This window comes from Notothenia rossii (genome assembly GCF_949606895.1).
Source record: "Notothenia rossii genome assembly, chromosome: 9".
Lineage (NCBI taxonomy): Eukaryota > Metazoa > Chordata > Actinopteri > Perciformes > Nototheniidae > Notothenia > Notothenia rossii.
In genome coordinates, this window is record NC_136907.1 from 68,658,802 (window position 1) to 68,684,782 (window position 25,981).

General features: G+C 40.8%; 1 protein-coding gene across 7 annotated transcripts in view; it reads right to left on the reverse strand.

Moving 5' to 3' along the window:
- Positions 1-25,981, reverse strand: part of pde1cb (phosphodiesterase 1C, calmodulin-dependent b) — a 101,527-nt gene that overhangs the window by 43,577 nt on the left and 31,969 nt on the right. For 3 of the 7 annotated variants that reach the window (XM_079651901.1, XM_079651903.1, XM_079651905.1), the window contains one exon: positions 12,914-12,940. The exons of 3 other annotated variants lie outside the window; for them this stretch is intronic. In XM_079651901.1, the coding sequence (XP_079508027.1) occupies positions 12,914-12,940 (27 nt within the window). Of the gene's footprint in view, positions 1-12,913; positions 12,941-17,572; positions 17,690-25,981 lie in introns of those variants that run through there. One more of the 7 variants, XM_079651907.1, reaches the window with a different exon arrangement.

Here is a 25,981-nt window from a genome sequence, read left to right on the forward strand (position 1 = left end):
GGTTTAGTTGGACTCCAGGGTGTTGTGTCACAATTGACTTTGACTGTCCTTTCATGGTTGATTTAAGTCTCTCATGTTGGAGATAAATAAAGACTCAGAGGCCCTGAGAAGTGAACCGCCAGATGTGAAGGGTATTGATAGATACACGGGGGGGGGGGGGGGCTGACATAACCTTATACTGCAATTACTGCAAAGGTAATCGCATCCCTGAAGCAAAGTAAATATGCCATAGGTGACTTGTGGATGGAAACTCACACACACACAACACACACACACACACACACACACACCACACACACACACACACACACACACACACACACACACACACACACACACACACACACACACACACACACACACACAGGTTACTGAACTAACATAATGAAATAGGAGAGGGAGAAAAAACAGCACTTTCAATTAGATTATCTTTTTGACTCTAAGCCAGAACATAACAGATTGTGCATAATACCCTGAGTCTATCAAAGGTAAATACAACATTAATCCAGACGTAGTGATAGCCAACTATGGGTGTTACTGTGAGGATGACAGCTCCTGTGTAAACTGAATAACCTTGATGGTCCTATTATGGAACAGATATGTACATGTAGAGATAATTCAGTGTAATTCCACGATGAGGTATAAAGAGAGGCAGGGCTGTGAAGACAAAGCAGTCTCTGTCCTTGTCACACACACATGAACACACAACCACAAGGATGGATCAATAAAAGCTGAAAAGTGGCAAGAGAGGTCATCAGTGGTCTGTCCTTCAACCCAGGGAAAGCAAGGACATCGAAGTGCTCTTGTTTTGGCAACGGGCCACACCACACATATAGAAAAGACCTGGCAACCGCAGCCTTTATTCCAATGAACCATTAGTCAGTCCAGCTGGAGTGCCTCACATATGGGCATTTCAGCATCTGGGAACCCATAACTGTCCCTGGTAAAATATGAATCATAATAAATGTATAGTGGATTGTAAGTGGGGAAATATAAAATTAAAAATGTATCTATTGTGTTGAGGGTTTGTTATCCATGTGTCCTTGGGTATTATGTGTGCAGCTATATATTCACTGCTGTACCTTACATGCTGAAAAACACAATCCTATGATGAGCTTTCCACATAATGGCCAGCTCCAAATAGAAAGGAAATGTAAGTGAGGAGGAACATACAGTTTATGTGTACAGTTTCAAACCCACTCTTTCCTTCAAATGAATAGATAGGTAATTCATATCGTAGATAAATCATTTAAATAGGTTGTAAAGCATAAAGCAATCATTTATTTTTCTCTCCCATTGATCATTTCACTACTTCATATATATGTACCGCTCAAAATCATTTTCCACTAAAATAACATTTGTCTGCAGTGTGTCTAGAACCCCTGGGCAGTTTTAGCTCTGGTGAAGTCTGAGATTTCTTCAGACTGTCATTTCAAGTTCTTACAATAAAAAAAAACGATAGACACAAATCCACCCTAAAATACCACCATTAATACTTAAAAATGTCTTCTGATGATGCGTCTGGGTATATACTGTCAGATATTTAAAAGGAAAAGCAAAAACAGCATCAGCTTCCAGAAATATATAACATGCTGTCAGCACTATTTCATCTATTTAAAGTAGCATCTTAGACAAAAGCATCACTAGATTAAATACATGTATTAGTGTTGACAGTATGTGAGAGTGGGACTTTTTTTTCAAGACTAAATTATTCTCATCCAATATTAGAATATAAAAGTGTAAAATATGAATTAGGTGCAAAGTCCCTATGAAGTGAACTACTGGCAACTCAAGGTGTATTTCCCTTGAAGGATGTTTAGTGCAGCATCTCAAAAGAACATTTGAAAATGTTATTATAAATACATATTATAAATGCTAATGTGCTACAAGTTCTTCATAGTCTGTCTTGTTAACAGGCTAGTTACAAGCTTCTTGATCTTCTTACCATAAAACATTTCACATTTTAAGTAGAGAAAAAGGTCATTCCACTCAATCCATGCTTGCCCTTTAAGACAAGATCTTTAATTTTGTCATTACAAGTACAACAAAATTACAATATGAACTGAAGACAATATAAAAACAACAAGACAATATAAAAACAAGAAATGGGACTTAAATAGACATGATAGGGAATATGTACATAAATAAACAATAAATTAAATTGCACGATTCCCCTCATAATGCACGGAAAACATGATTATTGCACGGAAGACATCGGCATCTAGAAACACCAAATGTCTCCATGAAACATAATACTTGGCAAAATTAGCATTTAGTTTTTTATGACTCAATTAAGCTTCATTAGGTTCAGCAGGAACAAACAGTATGAGAGGGTTGTTGAGCACGCTGGCCACTTATTACATTCAGATTGTCGGACTGGGAGAGCAAGTCTCAGTTAGAAACAAGAGGCAATATTAATGAAGCGTGTAACAGAAGACCCCCCCTCACCTGAAACACACACTTATGCACAGAAACACTTTCCATCGTATCACATATCTCTTTTAGCTGTACGAAAATAGATAGTAATTTAATACTAAATGCTTTCAGAAATCTGTATTTCTCTCTATCTGTGCGAATACTGTATGGCACAAAATAAAAACATTGCATCAGATTGTGCGTTGGTCCCATGGTGTGTGTATCCGGTTGCTAAGGGGTTACAAAGACAATACACACGGTAATGATTCGTTCTGCACCAAAGTAGTATTCGTCACAGTAATAACTTCTAAAGGTCATGGCTGACTAAAGGACTCCCTTTGGCAAAAATGACCACCCCACTGCTTGTCTTCTTGGTGACATCACTCCCACGTCGTGGCATTTACTGTACAGGCAGTGCATAAAATGTTTTTGTTGAGTAATGAGTTTGTGGAAAGTAAAATCCTTTTATCAGATATATTGTTATCGGCCTTCATCGTGGAAAGATCTAACCTTTTAAATATCAACTTGTGATGAAGTATAATGTAACAGCACGTCTTTGTTCAACAATTCCAAAGAACAATTCTCTCTAAAACCTACTGTGTTAACACATGTGTCTGATATAGCATAGGTCTCATGATATTAAACATGACAGAGGAAGTAGAATATGTGTTAGGCATACAGTGTGAAGGCACCATGATCGTAACTGTGTAAAAGTCAACGTTTGGACTCAATGTTTATTTTTTGGAGAGGATGTTTAGTCCAGCGTGTCTGAAGGAGCATTTAAAGGACCGTGACAGGAAACAGACACCTAACCGCGTCATCCCTCTAAAGGAAACACTGGCAGTCTTATTCACATCCTCACACATTTAAACAAGGCAATTCATGCATTCAAGTGACACACAGAAAAAAGAAGGTATGATGAATGTTTGCAAGCATGTCACACTCTCACATGAACACACACAAACAGAAGCAGACGACTGAAGTGTGTATCAACCTCTACATATTTTACAAAGGAGTTTATTCCAAGTGACAAACCATGTGTGTCACGTTACGATGCCAAGTCCCTCACTATCAACTGTTTACATAACAGCTAAGCAGCATCATGCAGCAAAGCACCACATCACTAATCAAGCCTCTATTGGCTACCACCCAACGGTAGCTGGATGCTTGTTTTTCTTTAAACGTCCTAGAACGGCACTGTGAGAGCAGTCAGAGAAATAAAGAAAATAGAGCTGAAACTCTATAACGCTCTTCAAATCTGAGCAGAGCTGTAAATTCAGGAGGCGATCATCTCTTCAGGTTCATCACTACCTTTCACTCTACTCTTTATTGTCTTTAGACATGTTGTTTGAGATATACCATCATTTCTAAACCTCATAATTGTTCGTTTTGTTTGATAGTATTTGTGACGTTTTATTACACCGCTCCCCACATTCCCTATACCCCAGAAGTTTGGGAACATGTCATGTGGTGATATTCGATTGGATGGATTTTTGCACCTGCTGGCCTCCAATCCAAGAATTCCTCTAAATCCATTTCAATGCAGAAACCACATTGGTGATAAACCAAGGTTTCACATGATAAACTGCATAACAACCATAAACTGTATCAAATATGGAAGTCGTCACCCATATTATACGTTTCTGAAGACCATCGTGAATCTTAAATTCCAGCTGCCATCAACTTGGCCTTGCCAACATGGCTAGCAACCTGACTTCCAGAGTTTGCCGCTTCAAAAAACCTGTTTGATCTGACCTTGTCTCCAAATAATTACTTTTCTTTAAGCTAGTATTTAATTTGCCACCAAACGCAATACTTTTTCTGTTATCAGAAGGAGTAAACACCACACTGAACGAAAAAAAAGTGACTATTTAAGATATTTGACAACAATCTTTCGCTATCCTTAAGAAATGTTGTTGTTGCCTAAAGCATACCAGTCGTAACTGAGCAGGCCAAACCTTGTGTCAAGGTCCTGCTGTGTGTACACCCTCCATCCACCCACTCCAACTCTGGTGCCTTCTTTTACTCAAAAAACATTGCCTCGGAACACAATAAAGGTTAACACCACAATGTAACCTTTTTCTGAGTAGTGGACACTGGACATGCAAGATCACTGCGAGCTCATTTCCTGAGTGCTTATACCATGCTGCAGCCTACTTTCACAGCACTGAGAAGCTAAGTATATAAAAACATTGCCTAGATCCATCTCCAAGAAAAGTCAATTTTTTTCACATTGGTTATGACAGAGGCTGTGGGCCACAGAAGGTATCAACATGACTAGGTTAGCTAGAGATGAATGAGGTGAGATGGTAGAAGGCTGAATGGAGAAAAAAAGCACCCACACACACACCCACACACAGATGGCTGCGGGGCCTCACACATGAGCACAAATGCATACTGTCATACTGATATTCTGTACAAACTGTGAAGTCCACTGAGACAAATGTAACATTTGTGATATTGGGCTAAATAAATAAACATTGATTGATTGATGCATTAAAACACTGCATTACGCACAAAGCTTCAATTTTTTTTGACAAAATATTTTGCTCTTTATCCGTTATACACAAACTGACACTAGGAAAGAATCACCGGTACACATTCCTGCTCTATCTCTCCGCCGACCTTGGGTAATACCCTTTGGACAAACAGTCAGCAGGGATCAGGGTGGAGGTGGATGGAGAGACGGGGGGGTTGGAGGAAGGATGGATATAAACAACCAGATTAAGGAGACAATCTGCACCATAAATCTGCAATATTATCTTCTGGAAGCGGCAGGAAGGGAAGCTTGTGGTGAGCGGGGCTGGCCCCAAGAAAGCCTTTGACGTTTCTTTTCTGTTCTCCGCCGTACTCTCAATTTAGGATAAAGCCTATCATTTAGGTCTTTGTATTCAATCTTCAGACTCACAATACACTTAGCTCAATAGAGTCCTTCTGAGGTAGAAAAAGAGGGAGAATATAATCAGTGTAGAAGCCCTTTGCAACCAAAAGAAAAAGCAGCACTTGTGCATTTTGATGTTACTTTAAGATAAGCAGAGAAAGAAAAATCCATTTAAAGTCCTTTGCCTCATTGTGTGCAGCTGTTGAGTGGTTTTGTTCGCTCTGAATAGAAAATCCATCACTTTTGGGCTGTTACAAGCAGCTGTTTGTCCATACATGCATGTGTTATATGTGTCTTTGAACGACCTGTACCAGATCATGTGTATCCTCTATGTTTTTGGTTTGTGCACTTGTTTCAATGCACAAACTGAAGGGTGTCTCCCGGCACCTGCATGCTTTAGAAAACTGTGAACCGTGCTAACTGAGGCGTTTACCTCGGAAAAGAAAGGAGCACCTGAAGTGGAACAGAGGGGAAGCAAAAGGGAGGAAGAAAAAGAACGGTTGAGAAGAATGTAATCAGCCCAAGCTTGGAAATTGGTTTGAGCTGGGCAATTACCCCTCTAATCATCAGGTAGTAGGAGAGAGGAGGAGAAAAAGAAACAGAGAAAGAGGTATAATCATTAGCGTATTTGTGCCGCAGACCGCAGCGAGAATAGGAAACCCAAAAATCACAACATTTTCTCCCAAAAGAATGGTTTTATAATTTGATGACTTGATAACAAAACAATAGATTTGCTGCTGCAGTTGGCAGCATAGCACACAACATGTGCACTTGAGCACAGAATGAAAAACAGAACAAACCACAACTCATCACCACAACTAGAAAGCAATTACAGAAGAAACAACGGGTCACTGATGGCTGAAGTGTAGGTCTTAAAGCTGCTGCGGTCTGTCTAAACATCCAGACATTTAAATGAGGAACGGTCAGACTTCGTTTTTTGTCCTGACGCCACTGACTACGCCACAGAAGGTGCTTGGTCTGGCTTGTGTACTCCTTAGAAGCGCAAGAGCTATACTTGTAGGTGCTGTAAGAAGTATCTCATGTTAGAACTACTGCCTTATTACAATGAAATAACTTAATATTTGTATTTAAATACGCTAACTTGATACCACTTAAAGGTTTGTCAAACTTTGCTCCATGCAATACTTTGTTAAATAAGTGTTTAGATAAAAACATTGTATTACAAGCTCTCAGCTACTTATTCTGCAACACTTCTAACAGAGATCATCGTCAGCCATTGTCAAATGCAAAATAGTTTGGCAGAACATGAGACCAATTCTAACTATTTAACTACCTATGACTATAAATACACCAACAACTAACGATAAGGCCTAAAGTGGAACATAATTGTCTTTCTTTTTGTTATCAATTAGTCCTAATGAGTGATACTCCTACCCGAGCAACAATGATGTGACTATTCTTCTCATTATTTTATACAGAGCCCGTCATCAACTCTACTTCCATTGTCATTTCTGGTCATTATTGCTCAATACACAATTGTGTTGATGTCTGTAGCCTGCAAATCCAAAAGCAAAACCAATAAGAGTATTGCATTGTTGCATATTTGAATCCTCTTCAATAGCCCAGTAGCTTTGGTGACGGATGGCCACGAACAACAGAAAGAGAGACAGAGGGGCTCGGGTAATGGCATCTAATGGGCTGCTCTTGAAAGGCGGCCAATGCATGAAAAGATTCGGTCCCTGATTACTGACATTAACCAAAGAGTTCAATTTTCCCCTTGTGGCTTTCAGCCTCATGATTTCTGTCCTCATCTCCATTGCTCTGTTTTTCATGAGATGTGGTTATGTTTTTCATTCACTTGTTCCTTTGTTGGTATTTGTATGCACATTGAATGACACACTACATCGACCAAGCTTACAATGCGCTCAAGGTTCTTGTCGACAAGGGGAATTCCTCAAAACCGTACGCATTTAAAAATGACATAGACAAACAGTATTGTGGCTTTCATAATCCAGTATGTAAGTGGTGTTGCCATTTTGAACGTACAACTTCAGACTGCCGAAGAAGAAATGCCGTGCTTTGAAGCAGAGGACAAAATAAATGTAATTAGTTCCAGCCATGATCAGTGGAAAGTGTAGGCGTGACAACCTTTAAAAATGCACTTCAATTCCACCAACTCTCTGAATACGCTATGATTTCATTGTGGATTTTTGCAAAGATCTTAGTGAATTGGACTTGTTTTGCAATGTTGCTCGTTTGCATAGAAACTGGATCCTTTGAATTGGTGCAAATAGCACAGGAGCATGAATATGATATGTGCTATGACATGTAAGGGATGCATTTTTTGCCTTTGCAGGAATTTTGAGGAATACATTATAAGAAGTGCAATCCTTTAGTACGCTCCTCAGAGGATGAAGAATGGAGCAAAGTGGAGGAGACCAGGCTGTAGATGCCTGAGTCATTACTGCCACTATAAACATGTACCGTAGCCCTGCATAGCCTCAAAGACTGGAGCCTGAGCAAACATAGCAGCCCTGTGAGCGAGAAGGGAGACACACACAAAAACACACACACACTCAACAGAGTTGGCAACTGGGCAGACTGACATAAGGCCATTTCAGGCTGGAGGCTTGCCTGGATCAGATGGCAAAACACTTAAAGCTTTTAGAAAGCGGGGCTACAAGGAGTGACCAGTGTAGCATATTTACAGGCTTAAGTAAAAGGCTGTTTCATTCAGTGCAGTATTCAGGCGCCTGTCAGGGAATACAAAGAGGCGCACACACCCTCTACTTGTCGCTTTGTCTGTGAACAATCACTTTAAGTGGTGATGCTTGGGAGATCAATCCCTTTTTTGTAAACATCAAGAGAAGTGGTTGGTATTTTCTCTTGGCAAAGTGATTGAATTAAATTGCTCTCTGGCAATTTCAGAAGCACAAGATCAAGATTTGTCAGAGAAGTGACACATTTTGAATCGACCATTCACCAAAACCATACCCTGTCCAATCACAGCTTGACACCATAAATAGCGGGTATACAAAAAAAATCCAATGGTAACGACTTTGTCCTTCTCTTCAATTAATTTTAGAAAGTTTAAACTCCAGCCTCTACTAGTTAGGATGCTGCTTCTTTCTAGGACAGGTATATTGAGACAAAATATGTTAGCCACAAAGTGCATATTTAAGACATCTTTTAAAGGTTTTTCTCATTTAAAAATAAGTCAGTGTTTTCAAAGATTTATAGAGATGATGTTAGCCTTTTTAGCTAGCTCACTAATATAATCTGCCAGTGACAGGTCTCATTTCAATATTGACTGTCAGCCGTTATAATCAAGAAGCTTGCTATTCTCTGTAAATCTGTCAAGGACTAAAGAAAACCAGAAAGAAAAGGAGTACATTGCATGTGCTCTGCATGAATGAAAAGTTTGTCAGGCATAGCAACGGTAACTAATGGCGCGTTTCCACTGCAGCGGGTAGCTCGCTTTAAGCGTACCGAGCCGTGCGGGACCCGTTTTTGGTTGCGCTTCCACTTGGCCTAGTTTTGGCCCGGGGCTACTTTTTCACCTTTTTTCTGGCCCGACTAAATCGTGGTTCTATCGAGGCCAACAATCAGGGCTGAGTCGGGCTGAGTTTGCTAATCTAGAGAGAGAATCCCTGTCAAGGGGGCTACAACTACAACAAGATGAACATATTTGACCGTGATTTCATTGGAATACACGTTTCAAAATGATGCCGAAGAAACAACATACTGATACTGGTTAGTAAAAACCATGAATTAATGCTTTGACAAGTCTGCAGACAGACGGCAGGCGAAAAACCTTTTAAAATGCGTGATCTTCTTATTATAGACATGCATTTCCAAACATTTGGTCTACCTACGCTGTAAAATGTATTATCTCTTCGATTTACAAACGGCATCTACTGCACGTCTGTCCGTCCTGGGAGAGGGATCCCTCCTCTGTTGCTCTCCCTGAGGTTTCTCCCATGTTCCCCTTTAAACTGTGGGTTTTTCTCCGGAGGTTTTTCCTTGTACGATGTGAGGGTCTAAGGACAGAGGGTGTCGTTTTCTCATACTGATATTCGGCACAAACTGTGCTGTTGTATTTGCTGTAAAGTGTCTTTACTGTAGGGTATTTTTATTATATGTACAGCCCTTTGGCTTGACCAAAAATCGTTTAAAAATGCGCTATATAAATAAAACTTGATTTGATTTGTTCTCTAAATGGAGATCGGCTAACGCAATATAGGCTATATGCTCCGACCGTCCACACTCACAACGGCCTATACAGACATAAATAAACCAGCGAATGTATTCGCCATGACACAGACAGTCAGTGGTTTGTACTTGTTTAACTTTTGTCTAGTTTCTGAACAGATATGAGGAGCTTGAGTGCAAACAGCTAACGGCTGATGTTGTTTTTTCTGGGGTGCTCACGGGTACTCATTGAAGATGATGTCATGGCACCACCTAAACTGCGTTACTATAGTTACTGCCCTAGCTCCTAAACTGTAATGGAAGCGCAGCATTAAAGTGAGCCGGGCCTAATAAGGCCTAACCAAACCGACCGAGGCCCGCAGTGGAAACGCGCCATAAGTGGCTTAGCATCTGTTGATTGTTAAAATATCACATTAGTGACCATGTGATCCAACATTTTTTTACCAAAATAGTAACAGGCAAACTGTTTCCAAACCCACGTAAAACACGCAAACAAAAACCTAAACAGACCTTCGTTCCTTTCTTAACCGCCTTTCTTCCGTCTCTCTTAACTCCCTTTCCTCAGAAACACTCCTCTCTGCCATCCCTCCCTCTGAGAAGAGGGATATCTCTCCCTCCATCTACATGTGTGAGGGGTTGTACTGGTGTGTCAGTAATGACAGTGTCCCAGTGTTCCTCTCTGCCAATTAGCCCGGCCGTAATTACACAGACGCATATGGAGCTGTCAATCACCCGCTCCTCCACACAGGAACTCACCCACCCAGCAGAGAGAGCGAGAGACAGCGCCAGTGGGAGACAGAGAGTGAGAGAGAGAGTGAGTTTCCAACAGCTCACTCTATACCACTCCAAACGACCACACACTGTGCCAATAAGTAGCATGATGAGAGTTTTGTTCAATTACTCCAACTGTGCAGCAATCCTACAGTTCACAAGAAAATGCTAGGAAACAACATTAGAGTGCCACTACCCCAACCTATTATGTTTTCATGCCTTATCAGGGAAGCAATTAGAACACAAAGAGCATTAGAGTTAGATAGTTCCAGATGTTGACATGTTAACCAGAAGGGCACTTGAAGAGCGCAGACCACTGCCAATGCCATTTCCATAATTTAAAAATAATGAGTGATCCAGATCTGCTCCATCCTTTAATAGGTTCTCCCTTTGCCCATGCTACGCCCTTCAACCAAGTTCCTTGAAAGTTGGTCCTGTATTTCCCATAATGCTGTTGACATACAGACAAAGAGGCAAACCAAAACATAGCATCCTTGGTGGAGGATTTGTTGATGAAACTAAAACTGAGAACATAGTGTGTTGCACATTTACCACCCATGCCACCATTTAAGGATAAGTTTAGGGATGTTTCATCGTGTACATACAGTCAAAGAGTTCCATGACAAAGGCAAAAACAATGTATTCATCCTACTTATTCCTATGTGATATAGAGCTCCATTGTTGTCCAAAAACTATTAAAAGAACAACAATGAACCACACTGTTGTGACATGTGACATTATCTTCATTATAATGAACAAGGGCAGTGTTGTTTATTTTTGATTAAATCCTACTTGAAGCTGTCCGGCTGCAGAACATACGCACTACAGCACCCAATGTGTATCAATCCTTGTCTAAATCTATCTTATCTTTAAGTATAATAACCTTTTGAACGCTTTTACCTTTAAAAAGACTAATGGCGCATTTCCAGCGCGGAGCTCGCCTAGCGTGCGGGGCCGTTTTTGGTTGCGTTTCCACTTAGCTTAGTACCGACTAGCGGGTACAATTTCACAGTTTTCTGGCCTCATAAAATCGAGGATCTTTCCGGGCCAACAACCAGGCTGAGTCGGGCTGAATATGCTAAACTAGAGAGAGAATTGCTGGCAAGGGGGCTACAGTACAACTACAACAAGATGAACATATTTGACCGTGATTTAATTGTAATACACGTTTCAAAATAATGCCGAAGTAACAACATACTGATACCGGTTAGTAAAAACCATGAATTAATGCTTTGACAAGTCTGCAGACAGACGGCAGGCGAAAAAGCTTTTAAAATGCCTGTTGTCTAAATGGAGATCGGCTAAGCTAACGCAGTAAATGCTCCGACCGTCCACACTCACAACAACGGCCTATACAGACATAAATAAACCAGCGACTGTATTCGCCATGACACAGACAGTCTGTGGTTTGTACTTGTTTAACTTTTGTCTAGTTTCTGAACAGGTATGAGGAGCTGTGAGCTCTGAGGGCTAACAGCTAACGGCTGATGTTGTTTTTCTGGGGTTCTCATTGAAGATGGCGTCACGGCTCCGCCTACACTGCGTTACTATAGATACTACCCCAGTTCCTAAACTGTAATGGAAATGCGCCATAAAGTGAGCCAGTCCTAACGAGGCCTAACGAGGCCTACTGTAGCCATACCGAGCGAGGCCGTGTAGTGGAAATGCGCTATAATAGTCTTGGGGTTACCACAGACAAGTCAGAAAGTATTAAAGAGACGCCCAATGCTATGTTGTCTTTTCAAGCAACTGGATGTTTCCATTCCATTTCAGAGGAGAGCAAAATGTATTTGGATGAGGATTAAAATCTAATTATACTACTTTCCATTTTAAAACATTGACAAAACATTGGACAGTCTGAGATTTTCCCAAATGGGATGTGTATATGTTCAGAGGTCGCTTTGGGTCCTCTAAAGCAAAATATAGCACTGTATGTCCTTTGCTTCAGAAAATAAATCATTACAGTGGACGATGAAATGAATAAAGAAAGACTCTGATGGCTTGTTTCATATCAATACAGAAACATATTTTAAACATTATAGTTAAATCTACATAGCCCAAGCTTAGTTGCAATAAAGAATCCCTGCTTTCGCGCTTGTAAATAAATGCGTGAAAGTCCCAGTTAATAAAAGGACTTGATTTCCCCTGAGCATCTCCAACAGAACTAAATAAATGAGAGTTTCGTAATAGAGATGATAACGTGCATGGCACTCAAGTTATTTGTAAAGCTTCAAGTTCTGTGAGTTGTTAATGATTCTCAGACAACTGCATGCTTCCCTTTCATTTCTATCATTTCCGTTTATCTGGTAAGGACGAAAAGAGAGAAAGAACAAGTGAAAGACAGAGGAACAAAGTGTGTTTGAATAATTAGATATGTGACCCTGAGGAATGAGGGTGGATTTAAATGAGGGGATAATAATGATAATAATCACAGCAATAATAATAGCAACTTTTATTCAAACTCCACTTTCATAACAGAGTTGCAAAGTGTTCTGCAAAACAAGCAACAATGAATAATGAGACGTAGGTCCAGGATTAGGTCCAGGTATGTAGGAGAGTAGGAGGAAATCAAGAAATCAGGGGAAAGTAGGAGGAGGTGGTGTTGAGGAGGAGGGAGAAGGAGGGAGAAGGAGGGAGGAGGAGGAAGTCCAGTGTCCCAGCAGCAGGTCTTACCTCTGGGATGTCTTCTTGTACTTGCGCCTGAGAGAAAAAACAAACATGTTGATGATGAGGCAAACGTAACTCTTATTTAAATAGACAGACATTAAAGACAATGTGCAGTCATGCAAGAACCATCCATACCACCAGATTCGCTCTTAGCACCTGAGTATGATTTCAGATCATCGGTTGCATTCACCACATTTTTGTTGTTCCTAAAATGTTCTATTGGATGTATGAGTCTGCTTTTATTCTCAGGGGGAAATCCTGGTCTGACTTAAGAATCACAATGCATACATATGAACGCATTATGATAATCATATACAACAAACTGAATGGAAAATTAATATTCTGTTCATCATAATGGCTCGCCAACTTCCTGAAAGGTTTCAAAAGTGTTTTGCCTTTTATGATTTTATTGAAATATTTTGGCAAAGCAACTTTTACAATTCAGTAGTTTAAAACTCAACATGCCTCAGATGCCTCAGGGTCTTTATACGGGTGGCTGCCCACTATCAAGCTCTGTTTCACCCAACAGTGCTTCCCATCAAAGTCATGGACCAATGTGCTCTATTAGCTAACTGTCAAACCTGTCTCTTTATTTGTAGTCACACCACAGAGCCGTTCGGCTGACAAGTCGTTGTCAGCTTGATATTTTTGTAATAGTTCGGGTCTAAATATACAACAATTGGTTCTGCCTTAATGTGTTATTTTTTAGACTGGAACACTTGAACCCCATTGATGTAAAATTCTTCTTTTTAGTCTTTGGTAACACATTTATTTAAATACAATTGGAATGGAAGAGGCTTATTTTTTTTTAGGGACTGATTATCTAAACACACCTCTATTCATGCACAGGTGGTTTTCAGTGAGTAGAATCACCAAACATTATCCTTACACAACCGAGATAAGCAGCCAGGAGATTTCTGCTGCACTGAATGTCTAGATATATGGCAATTATATGTAAATAAGTATATTTTATTTGATTGCACTGGTTGTTTCCTTTCCATGTTTTGGATGAGATAACATCTGCACCAGTCATGTTGTTCGGTTGTGTTCCCACTGTAAATGTTTAAGGAAGCAAATGCTTATAATCACTTATGCAGATGAGGTGTTTCAGAGAGACATAATGATATGCAAAAAACCCATGCAGACACACACACCACTCCACCCCCTGACAACCAACGTACTTAACCACACACACACACACACACACACACACACACACACACACACACACACACACACACACACACACACACACACACACACACACACACACACACACACACACACACACACACACACACACACACACACACACACACACACACACACACACACACACACAGGGAACTTACACTGTCACATTTAAACACACCTACTCTTATAGTTGGCCTAAAACACAACCACACCTCTATGAAGAGATAACAGCTGTACTAAAAGCTCAATTCACACACACACACACACACACACACACACACACACACACACACACACACACACACACACACACACACACACACACACACACACACACACACACACACACAGACAGACAGACAGACACACACACACACACACACACACACACACACACACACACACACACACACACACACACACACACACACACACACACACACTTAGGACACCACGATAGCAAAGTGGACCCACTGTTGTTTGACAACGTACAAGGATTTAAATTCCAGTCAGGCAGAATCCACAGCACTTAGCTTGATTTGTTTCTATATCAATCTTTCCCAAGGCTCAGTGTAAAACTGCAAGCCAGGGAAACTCTTCCCTGTAAAGATATGTTAAGAGCTCCCTCAAGACTAATAGGAAAAAAAGATTAAATAATCAATCGAGGTCCATTAAACAATTGAAAGAAGAAGACTTGTAGGAGATACAGAAAAGAGAGTTGTATGGATAACAAAAGCACACAGGACACGGAAAAATAAGCATAAATAAAAAAAATGGTAACCAGGAGGTCATAGAAAAGCAGAAGTACGGACCTCTCCTATTCTGCTCACCCCCCCTCTGTCCTTTATCCCAACCCCCCCCATCACTGAGCTTAACATCCAAATGTGTGTGTCAACAAGACAGAGCTTCTTCTAATTAGAAGGCTTTAATACAATGTCCCCGGCATAATGAGGATGTGGGTTGAAAGAGGTCGTGGAAATTCCAGGAATGATTGTATTTATTAAGATCACAGACAAGCCATATTTAACCCTGTTAGAGTAAATAGCTGTCTGGATGGGTTACAGCAGCTTGATGTTTTTGATTGATTTATTATTTATTATATTTAGTCAAAGCCTCACAAATCAGATTGTGTCACATAGCGGTCATCTGACCTTGATCCTCCTTGGACCAAATCTAAGATGCCCTTACCTAAAGGGAGCTCTCTGTGTGGGATGAACTGTTGATCAAGTGATTCAATAATTCATTGATTTCCATTAATCAGCAGGTGATGGAGAGGCTGGGTGTGTCGCAGTGATTTCATTTATCAATGGGAATCTATTGGAATCCATTCACTGATGCAGAAACATAAATGGTAGATCTGTCATGGGGGAGGAATAAAACACACCGCGCTGCTCATGGCTTGATCAGTGTATGACACCAGCCTTCAGACCGTGTCATTCAAGGTTGATCCGAGCGAAAACTGTCCAAAGTAAACGCTCTCTCAGTCTATCCGTAGATGATTGGTGTACACTGTGAAGTACACTGTGCCAGAGAGAGTGCTGTGATAACCATCCAGTACACACACACACACACACACACACACACACACACACACACACACACACACACACACACACACACACACACACACACACACACACACACACACACACACACACACACACACACACACACACACACACACACACACACACACACACACACACACACACACACACACACATGAAATACAGCTGCCAAACAAATCTCCTAGGATAAGCTGGCAGCACATACAATAAATGTCACCAAGCCGCCAAATATCCAATCTATACCATGCACAAAGGCACATGCACTGTCAACCTTTCCCAATCACACACACAATTATTTACTGCACACTGTCTATCCCGCCCAATTTAAACGCACACCATATACTGTGAAGTGTCAACATTGGTGGGGGCTGCCTGTCAGGTATATCTCCCTCTCTTCTGACTGAGGCTCTTTGTGAGATTAAAGGCTAATGTGATCTCTGACACGCAACAGGAGCCCTTAGAGCACCCAGCAGACTGCGGCGTAGTCGTGATGAGGGAAGAAAAAAAAGGCCGGGCCCCCGTTACAATCATCCGACTCACTATCCATCAACTATCCAAAAAGACAGATGGCTATGATAGGGAATTTATGACGTGACCAAATGGAAGAGACATTGAAGTCACCCGAGGAAACTAGACGTGGCAGAGGATGATGGAGGGACCAACACATTTGGCTTCTGACACAGAGGGGAGAGAAACAATGACTAATCAGGGAACTATCGAAATACCATGACATAAAGTAACGGGAAAATGAAATGGAGGGATGTCTGAAGAGAAGGAAAACTGATGAACAGCAGCCCTATGAAACGGTGCATTAACTCTGTCATAGTCTGTGGTGCAGGGGCTTTTCATTTACACCTGCAGCAGTAACATCAAATATATATTTTTTGAAATACAACCCTCTTAGCAACATAGGCGTCTCCTCCCCCTGCTGGGTAAGGTGGAAATGAGCTCAAAATGGAGCTTGCTTTTATGATGTGTGGGGCTCTCTTCTCAGGGAGAAAGGTCGTACAGGTGTCGATTGCTTGGTGGATGTCAGAAAGAAGTATTATTGTACTGGGGGTTTGAAAAAAGGATCTGAGAGAAGGCTCAATAAGGCTTTGGTGTTATTTAAACAGAAAAGGCACACGTGCAAAACATACTAGTAGAAAAAATGTGCCGGGTGCAAAAAAAAAACGTTTGTTTAGGATCAATACCTCACCAAAAATGTGCACATTTAGACATGCTCAAGTCTTTTTTTCTTGTATACACCAACCAAACATCAAAAATTAATTGTTTCTTAAAAAAAAGTATTTCATTGGACTTAAATACAGATGCAATAATGGTGCAAGTGTGAGGAAGCCTCCCTCAAGGTAACACTTCAGCTCTGACGTACTTTCCCTTTCTTTCTCGCCTTCAAATGAAGTAGAGAAACCATTTAAAGAGTTCAAAGAAAATAGCTCAGAGCTGTTTAGTCATTCAAACCTCTCTATCTCTCTCTCTTTCATACAAACTGACACACACACACACACACACACACACACACACACACACACACACACACACACACACACACACACACACACACACACACACACACACACACACACACACACACACACACACACACACACACACACACACACACACACACACACACACACACACACACACACACACACACACACACACACAGTAACACACTGTAAACAAAACCAGTGTGGGGTCTAGCTCTTACTATGAAAAAATGCTTTACGTTTGTGTTTGTGATATCAATTAAGCTTTTACAGAAAAACTATTACAGTTAAATTCACTTGAAAATATTTAAAGCCTAGCTCAAGCACAAACTTCATTCACCCATGATACACAGAGCATATTCATAGACATACACACACTTGTTGAAAACAGTCAAAGTAAATATACTCACAGTCCTCGGAGCCTGAGCCAAATCTTTTCAATCTGTTCCGGCTGCAGGTACTTCAGGGACGTGCTTTCAAACTCCTCGATCTCTTTAGTGGGAGACTCCATGATGGAAACTCAAAGACTTCCGGATGTGCCAACAGGAGATTTAAAAAAAAAAAAAAAAGTTTAATCCCTCTTAACTGTGAGCAAGAGGAAGACGCAGCGCGGAGCAGGGAGAAGTTGCTGTGTGGTGGAACCCGGGACGTGACCGAGGTTTCCTCTCTTCTATCACACATGCACCCAAAGCTGCGACAAACTGGCCGTCATCCTTCCTTTCTCCTCTTGTTTTCTCCCTTGTTTATGTGACAGAGTGTGTGTGATTGAAACTCAACAACACTCAATGCTCAAGCAGCTGTGACAGTGGTGAAACAGCCGACTGTACCTCTTCCCTCTCTTGTCACTCTCTCTCTCATTCGTTCACTCCTCTCCCGTGGGAGCACAGGGGTCCTGGAGCCGTGCCATGCTCTCCCAGCAACAACGGCATGCAGACGGTAGGGCAGTGCAATCCTGGATTAACGCACACTGCCGAGCTCTCCACACAAGAGGGAGGGAGGAGGAACACCACCAGTCGAAGAGAGGGAGGAGCCCGGCTGATAATGAGAAACCGTGCTGTTTCATCCACCGGAGGAAAGAAACGGAGGGAGGAAAAGGAGGAATCTGAGGGACACATCTATAGGAGAAAAAGGTGTAAGCGATGTGGATTAATTTAAGCAAATATCTGGTTGGAGAATTTAAACGGGAAGTGTGCAAAAATGACACAGCTTCTGTTCTTATTTTGTACCCTCTGATTGATTGAGACGTGAGCTTATTTCACCAGTGATGTGAAGGTTAATGCAATGAAACAAATACAGACTTCATGAGCAGCGTAGATCAACATTGCTGAGTATGAGACAGCTGTAATGTATTTGTCTGAAAATGTAGATAATACATTTGCTGTACAACATATTAAATGTCATGCCAGAGAGGATTAAAGAGCGTGCAGACAAGGCATTGACTCTGATTTGACTGAGATTACTCTGATCCATTGAGCGCATACAGGGCCGTCCCATATTCAATCCCCCCCAGATACAATATTATTCTCCCTGTCTATGTTTCTTTCTCTTTTCACACATCCCTTTACAGCATATCCTCTACACTTGTGTAGGCAACATGTCCTCTCTGCTTCATTTCCTCAGAACATTCGGCAGTTACCAGTCCAGTTTAAAATGTAAGACTTTAAGAGGTTCTTTGTTACCGGCAGCCATCCGAGCAATCACGACGCAATAGGTCCTGCATATAGCATGTGTTATATTCCCTATAATGTGAATTCTGCATTAGTAGTAGTAGCGTACTAAATACAGTATGTTTTTCCCAGTCTGGACATTTTGACTTGTAAAGCTATGCCACTATGAAAGCTGTTATACAAGTTAAACATTGATTGATTGATTGATTGATTGATTGATTGATTGATTGATTGGTTGGTTGATTGATTGCTTTAATGAGCCATTACATTTTCTTGATGCCATGTAGCTGTCTGGTTGTGATATCAACATTGCTATTTTTGAATTATATATTTAAATACAAACTTCCATAACCTTTTGAGCCATTTCTGCTGCTTACTTTTCTTCTGTTTCTCCACTTTAGCTAGCTGCTTTCTCACTGAATGTCTAGCAAAAACAACAATGAGTCTTCACATTTTATGCAAGTCCAAACCTTGCAAGGATGACTCAGGCCAGACCCCCCTTTTCTTCAAGCTCCCCACCATGCTCTTAGGTCTTTCAATTACCTGATGCAGGATGCAGGCCTAATGCCAGGGCGCCACCTCAAAGAGGGTCCTGCTTTCATCTGCTGAGAGGGGTCCTCTGTGAGGAGGGAGGAGAGAGGTCTGCCTCAGAGCCATGAAGCCTGCTGAGGTTCTCTTCAAAGACACACTTATCAAAGTCTCTTCCCCCCTGTATCTTTGGGTTTCTTTCTTTTTCTGGCTGTTTGTTTGAAGCCACTCTTCATCACTTATTTTTCTCCCTGTTCGAGGAGGTAGGTTAGCCCCCAGGAGATGTCCAGCCAGAGTTGACAGGTCAACTGTAAGGGAAACCTCAACAGTAGCATCATGTTTCACTGCACGTTCACGGGTTCACACCCCAAGGACCTAAAGTCCTGTGTCATCTGTATGTGTAAATGTGACACTGAACAAGGTTGAGCCTGGGGAGAAAGGTTTCCATCAAAAACACTTCAAGGACGAGGAAAGTCAATTTAAGCTGCATTGCACTTAGAATCGAGTGTTTATGCGTACCATTTCTTTAGTGCTAGCTAAGAAGAGAAAGTTAAACGTTTAGAGCAGCTGACTCTTGAGAGTCTGATTTTTGAATAACCGCCATCCTTTACACCTCCAAACAAGCAAGTTAGTATGGGATGATTCAGCATTAGATGGTACTTTTTCTTTTTTTTAACTCCATGACAAAACTTTGAATAGTAACAGTATGGCTTCAGCTCGGGACAGTTTGTTGTTAAGGCAGATATATGGTAAATGGTTAAGATGCAAGTGTGCTTCAGCTGAAGTGTATCACATGATCCAACAAAGTCTGAAGCCACCTCCCTAAAGCCTCTCTGACGTCAGAATGGGGGATGGAGTGGGTCTGATAATACCAGTTTCAAAATACTCATGTGATGCAGTGATTGGCCAGGAATGTGGAAGAGGGAGTAGGCATGACTGGATACTAGAGATGTTAAGATTCACCGATTCGCATCGGTGCACCGGCATAAACGTTCAAGATGCGAGTGCACCGGTTGAAAGAGTGCACATCGGCTACAGTTTGGGTTGAACTCGCGATGCATCGATTGCGTAGCGTCTTTGCATCGGTAAAAAACCGATTCATTCATATAAAATCCCCTTATCTTGTCAACGTTCAGCAGAGACGATCTTTGATATTTGCTTCGCCACTACGGAGAACGAGAGTCTCAGTTATCAACACACACGGAAGTTGAGGAGAAAGAGAAACACAGCGCAGCGAAAAATACCTACAAATCAAACGTTTGGCAACACTTCGGATTGTTCAAGAAAGACGGTGTAATAGTCATTTATGCTATATAGTTGACCGCAGGTCATGGAGAGTAATAAGGTATCCGTAGACCTTTGTATGAGGTATCTTTATTACTGAACAGGTCTACAGCCATGATACATAGATCCGTCCTAGATGCGGACTTGCATACACACAGTATCACTCCGCAGCCGCACCCCATCAGTAACGTCCTGATGGTATATGTGCGCGGCACTATTACTACAGACGGTCAACTTGAAAAATCACTCGCAAATTGTTAACGATGCCGAGCCGCTTTAAAGTACACAAGTAGTACGAGGAACTTAGCGACGCACATAAAGAGGCGACATGGGGTCTGCAGCTGAAAAGAGAAACCTGAAAGTGAGACATATGAGTTAAATCACTCAGTGAGGTGTTCTGTCAGAGAGAGGTGTTTAGCTTACAGCAGCCTGTGACGGCCAATAATAATTTAAATGTCTTCCTTACTGTAAGCAGTTATGAAATACCTGTTTGTGAAAGGTTATTTGTTTTCTTTATTGTTCATATAGAAGCCACTGCTTTCTGCTCACTGGTGAGTTAGCCTCTGAGTGTTAAGCACATCAGGCTGGCAGCTGTATGGGCATTGCTCTATGGTAGCTGTTATTTGCACATTGTTAATCATGAGCAATGCATCCTTACATTGTTTAACTGTGAGGTGTTATACAATTGTACTCTGGAGAGCTTTTAAAGGTAAAAAAATAAACGGCATGATGGGATGTGCAGTACCAAATATGTAAAGCACTTTTTTATTAATGTATGATTTGCTGCATATAAGGAATAAAACAAAAATCCTCTGTCGTACCATATTGAAGTATCATTATTTTTGCATCGTGTTGAATCGCATCGTATCGCCCCCAATCGCATAATGTTGAATCAAATCGTATCGAACTGTATCGCAACAGGGGTGAATCGTATCGTATCGCATCGCCTGGTGTTTCAAAGGTATCGTTAATGTATCGTATCGTGGTAACGTATCGAGATGCGCATCGCATCGGCCTCAGTGATGGAGATGCACATCCCTACTGGATACACCTTTTACAAGTACGAGTAAAAGGTGTATCTCTCCTTCCTTTTTTTTCCGCCTCTCAACAAAATGGGAATACTACTTCCTGTAGTTACACTTAATATAGGTATTGGACATTAATTGTGAGGTGACACTTATCCCCATCTATACTTCTTTAAAATGTGCATCTGTGGTAACATTAGGTATATATCCGTCAGCTTCTATGATGTGGATCTCTCATATTTGACAACTCTCAAGATGTTTGATTCTTGCTGAACAAAAAGCTCTATTATTAATTAATATTAAAAGAAAATATGTATAGCATCCCACATTCACTAGCAAAACAACATTTCTCTGATGCAAAAAAAAAAAGCATTTTGAAGAATGCAATGTTGCTGAGAGGGATGTGGCCCCCGGGCCTTAGCACTTAAGGAATCTATGAGATGTATTTAATTACATCGCCAAATTATTTAAACACCTTGTGGACTTTGGCAATTGGGCTAGGGTAGACACATTTTGAGCGTGCCATTACATATTAGGGATACATGGACGTCTGTCGCCAATTGCTTATTTCTTGCTGAGGGATCTGAGGAATGAGCTGACCGATAGACACCCGTCCACACAAAGCATGCAAAATGTTACAAAAATAGCCCTCCAAAAACAAGTTCAAAGGATCTGAAGCAAATATAGCAAATTGTGTTGGGAGCATACACAGCAATAACACATGTCTGAATGGGTCATGAAGCCAGCATTTCCTTCAATCTCCAGATTGATGAACCAACACAAGAGCCAAAATTGATTGTGTCCCTTCTCATAATGATCATCAAAATATGTCCCTGATTAATTAGAACTGCTCACCAAAAAGGCCTAATGAATCAAGTGTTGGGAGAATGAATTACTCGCATGACTATGACAAAGGGACGTGCAGGGAAATTACGCTCTGGTAACGAATTCTTGTCACTGTGCTCGTTCTCCCTCGAAGCTCACACATCGAATTCAAGACATTAACAGCCCCGGTCATTTGGAGGTACATGAAAAATTTAAATCTCATTTAAATTCCCAGGCATGGTGATAAGGATATCTATGCATCAAAATACCAATCGCCTTTGCAGTAATGACCACATTTTGGTGAACATCATCTATCACAAATTACAGTATGGTTTTCTATCTATACTTAGTTTACTTTTCTGGATTGGATGTAGTGGAGATGGAAGGATGGGTTGGAGAGATTGAGGGCATCCGGCCATAAAGCTACATTTATTTGCAGCGTGATGGAGGTGAAAAAAATAAACTGAGAAGAAACTTCCCATTAGTTCCGCCCCAAGAGAGCTTCATATAGGTCAAAGGTGAGGCTTACAACAGCTCAACTGAAGACTAACATGAGGAAGGAAACAACCAGGCTTAAGCATTTGAGTACGGACGTTCAGTCAACCACATATTTCAATAACTATGAAAGTAAATCAGTGTCTTACACACTAAACGGAAATAGATTTTAACTCAGGAAGTGGGGGAGAAATGACATTCATAACCGTATCTGTCTGACCTTCACAGTCAGGATAATAACAATAATCGCAAGGATTGCTATGTCTTTAGCTCATTGGGAAGGCCAATAAAAGGTGGAGATTTAGGCAACTTTACATTCATTTAATGCTTTACTCTCAGTTTTTGTTGGAGCAGCTGTTAAACAGCACAGAACAGTAAACAAATCTCTCTTGAAAACATTTTTGAAACGTTACATTTTTTTCGATAATCAAATCTTATTTTTTGTTAATAAATGTTAGATTGAAACAATATTTAGCTGATCATTACTTTATGCCCTTCCGCCTTTTATTGAGTATGCTGATTTCTTTAGTTGTATGACATGAAGAATCTGCTTCCGTTCACTGAAGCTGGTGGGAAGGAAGTGGTGTTTAAAATGTGATGTTTGGATTTTTAGAGTGCAGTTAATTATATTATGAGCCTTTTACCATTCCAATAGAATGAATTGACTGTTACATTTAAGGAGGACAAAGAGCCCAGGGGCGGGTTAACAGGGGTCATGGGAAATCGATAGTTAATTTTCGGGAGAAGTTTCATTTTTGACAATTGAAACACGACCAATTACAGAGATTGGGAGTTTATTCCATCCATCCACGTCTTCTCTGATGTGTTGTTATAATGATGTATAGTTCAGTGCGACTGTGTCATCTGGGTTTGTTGTCTCCTTCTGCCTACAATCCGGATTTGTCTGTTTAGAAAATGTAATGATAATATATCCAATGAATGTCATGACATTTGCTACATAAGCATTATAAAAGTCCCTTGAAAGTAGACTAATGACTTTTCTTGTAGTTCCAACACCAGGTTCACGTTTTCATTCATTCAGTAAAATATCTCAAAAGCTACTGCTGTTCCAGAGTAAAACCTTAGCTCAGCTGCTAGCATGGCTGTACACTCCTATTTGTGTTGAACTGACATTCTGATATAATGGCTTATTATGTGCGCATTTATGACCAATAACATGTCCACTTTCTACTACTGTACTTTAGCAACATTACAATCTCATTTCAGCCAAGTTTCAGACCATCTTATCAAGTCACCATAAATGTGTTTAACTTTTGATTTGGTCACTAAATGATGCCACCTTGGGAGAGTATTTCCTCAACTGTCCACTGGTTTATCGCTCATTCCCACAGGACAGGTAGAGTAAAGTAGGCTGTCTAAGCTAGTGTTAGTGAGAGCCATTCGGAGGAGACCGTTTAGTCTAAATACAGACTGGATAACCCAAACAACGTCTTTAAAGCAGCTTAGAGCTAATAGCTCTGGCGTTGGGTGTACTCATTGAGATACGAAGTAATAGAATCCTTTTCACAGAAGAGTTATTTTAGTCGTTGCCAATATCTTGTCTGCTGTGTGTATCTTTTTATTTTGGTGAAGAGCTGATGTAAACAATTGTCGTTTACACTACATGGATAAATTGGGTTTTAGTGAATTGTATATCAGAATACCACTTCATTCAGCTTTTCGATTAACTGGACAATTCAATGTTCAATCCGAGCAGCAGTGACGGCACATTTCCCTAACCAAAGAGGACAATGTTATCTTTAAAGTCAAAATAAAAAAGATTATGAAAAATGTACATCGTCACACTCCAAAAATCACACTGTTATAAAAAGCTATTCAAAGCACTATTTATTGATGCAATGGCTGATATTTACACGTTTGTATTTTGTCTCGGTCCCTACTATAATTCTGACCACCATAGAAATAGTCCATGAAAGATGCTACATTTCTGTCCATGAGGTCACTTCAGGTTCAAGGCTGTGGACACACCACTCACTGTACTGTAACTCACGCAGCTCAAAGTGACAAACATCACAACAGAAGACTGCCTGCCTAAGAACCTTCAACCTATTACTGTTCCGATCCTATTACTATATTAACCTGACAACGACATACTGTACTGTCTGGGCAAAGCCTGGAAAGAGAGGACTATTCGTGGATCAACAATTGTTAAATTAATTGGTTTGATTATAAAGGAGTTATATGTAACTCACATTTATACTTGCCCATTATTAAAAAAACAAATACAAATATATATTTAAATAAACCAAGATGGAAAACCCTCAAGAGCCTCTATTGATTTATACTTGAATCAATAACCAAAAAAAGTGTGAAAGGTTGAATGCTTGACACAAGGGAATAAACATATTGATCTATGCAAACCACAAACAATATATATATACTGTCTCTGCAGCTAGAAGTTCAGACTTTTTGAAATTCTGTCTTTGAAAGTCATAAGAGGATTGTCATAGGTAACATTTTTGTTTTGTTTTTGTTGCTTAAAACACTGCCCATTCAAAGTGTATCAAAACACAATTCAGATGTTGTGAGGTCATGTGGCACACGTCAGTGATACAGCTCTTTAACATCATAACTGTGAGGTCACGCCTCAATCACATTGATGGATAGCGCTGCCATTCGCCCATGTGCTCGCAGTCACACTGACCAGCGGAGGCTCATTAGCCGGCTAGTGAGGCTAGTGATGGAGGTTGTTGTTGCGCAGGGGATGTCAGCGGGGGTCTCTGAACCTGCGGGTCAGCCTCCAAAACTGTGGGCTGCAAGGATTGAGACAGCCGCCTTAATCAACTGTAAAGTTCACAGCGGCACACAGCATCCAATTAACCAGCAGATACATCTCACAGCTGACCACAGAAGACTGTCTGAGGTTCAGCGGCTGTGAGAGCTGGAGTGTGTCTGTGAGGCTTCTGGCGACTGAATGTCTGTTTGCTTTCTTGTTTTTCGTCACTTTCTTGTTATTGGGAGGACAGAGGAACAG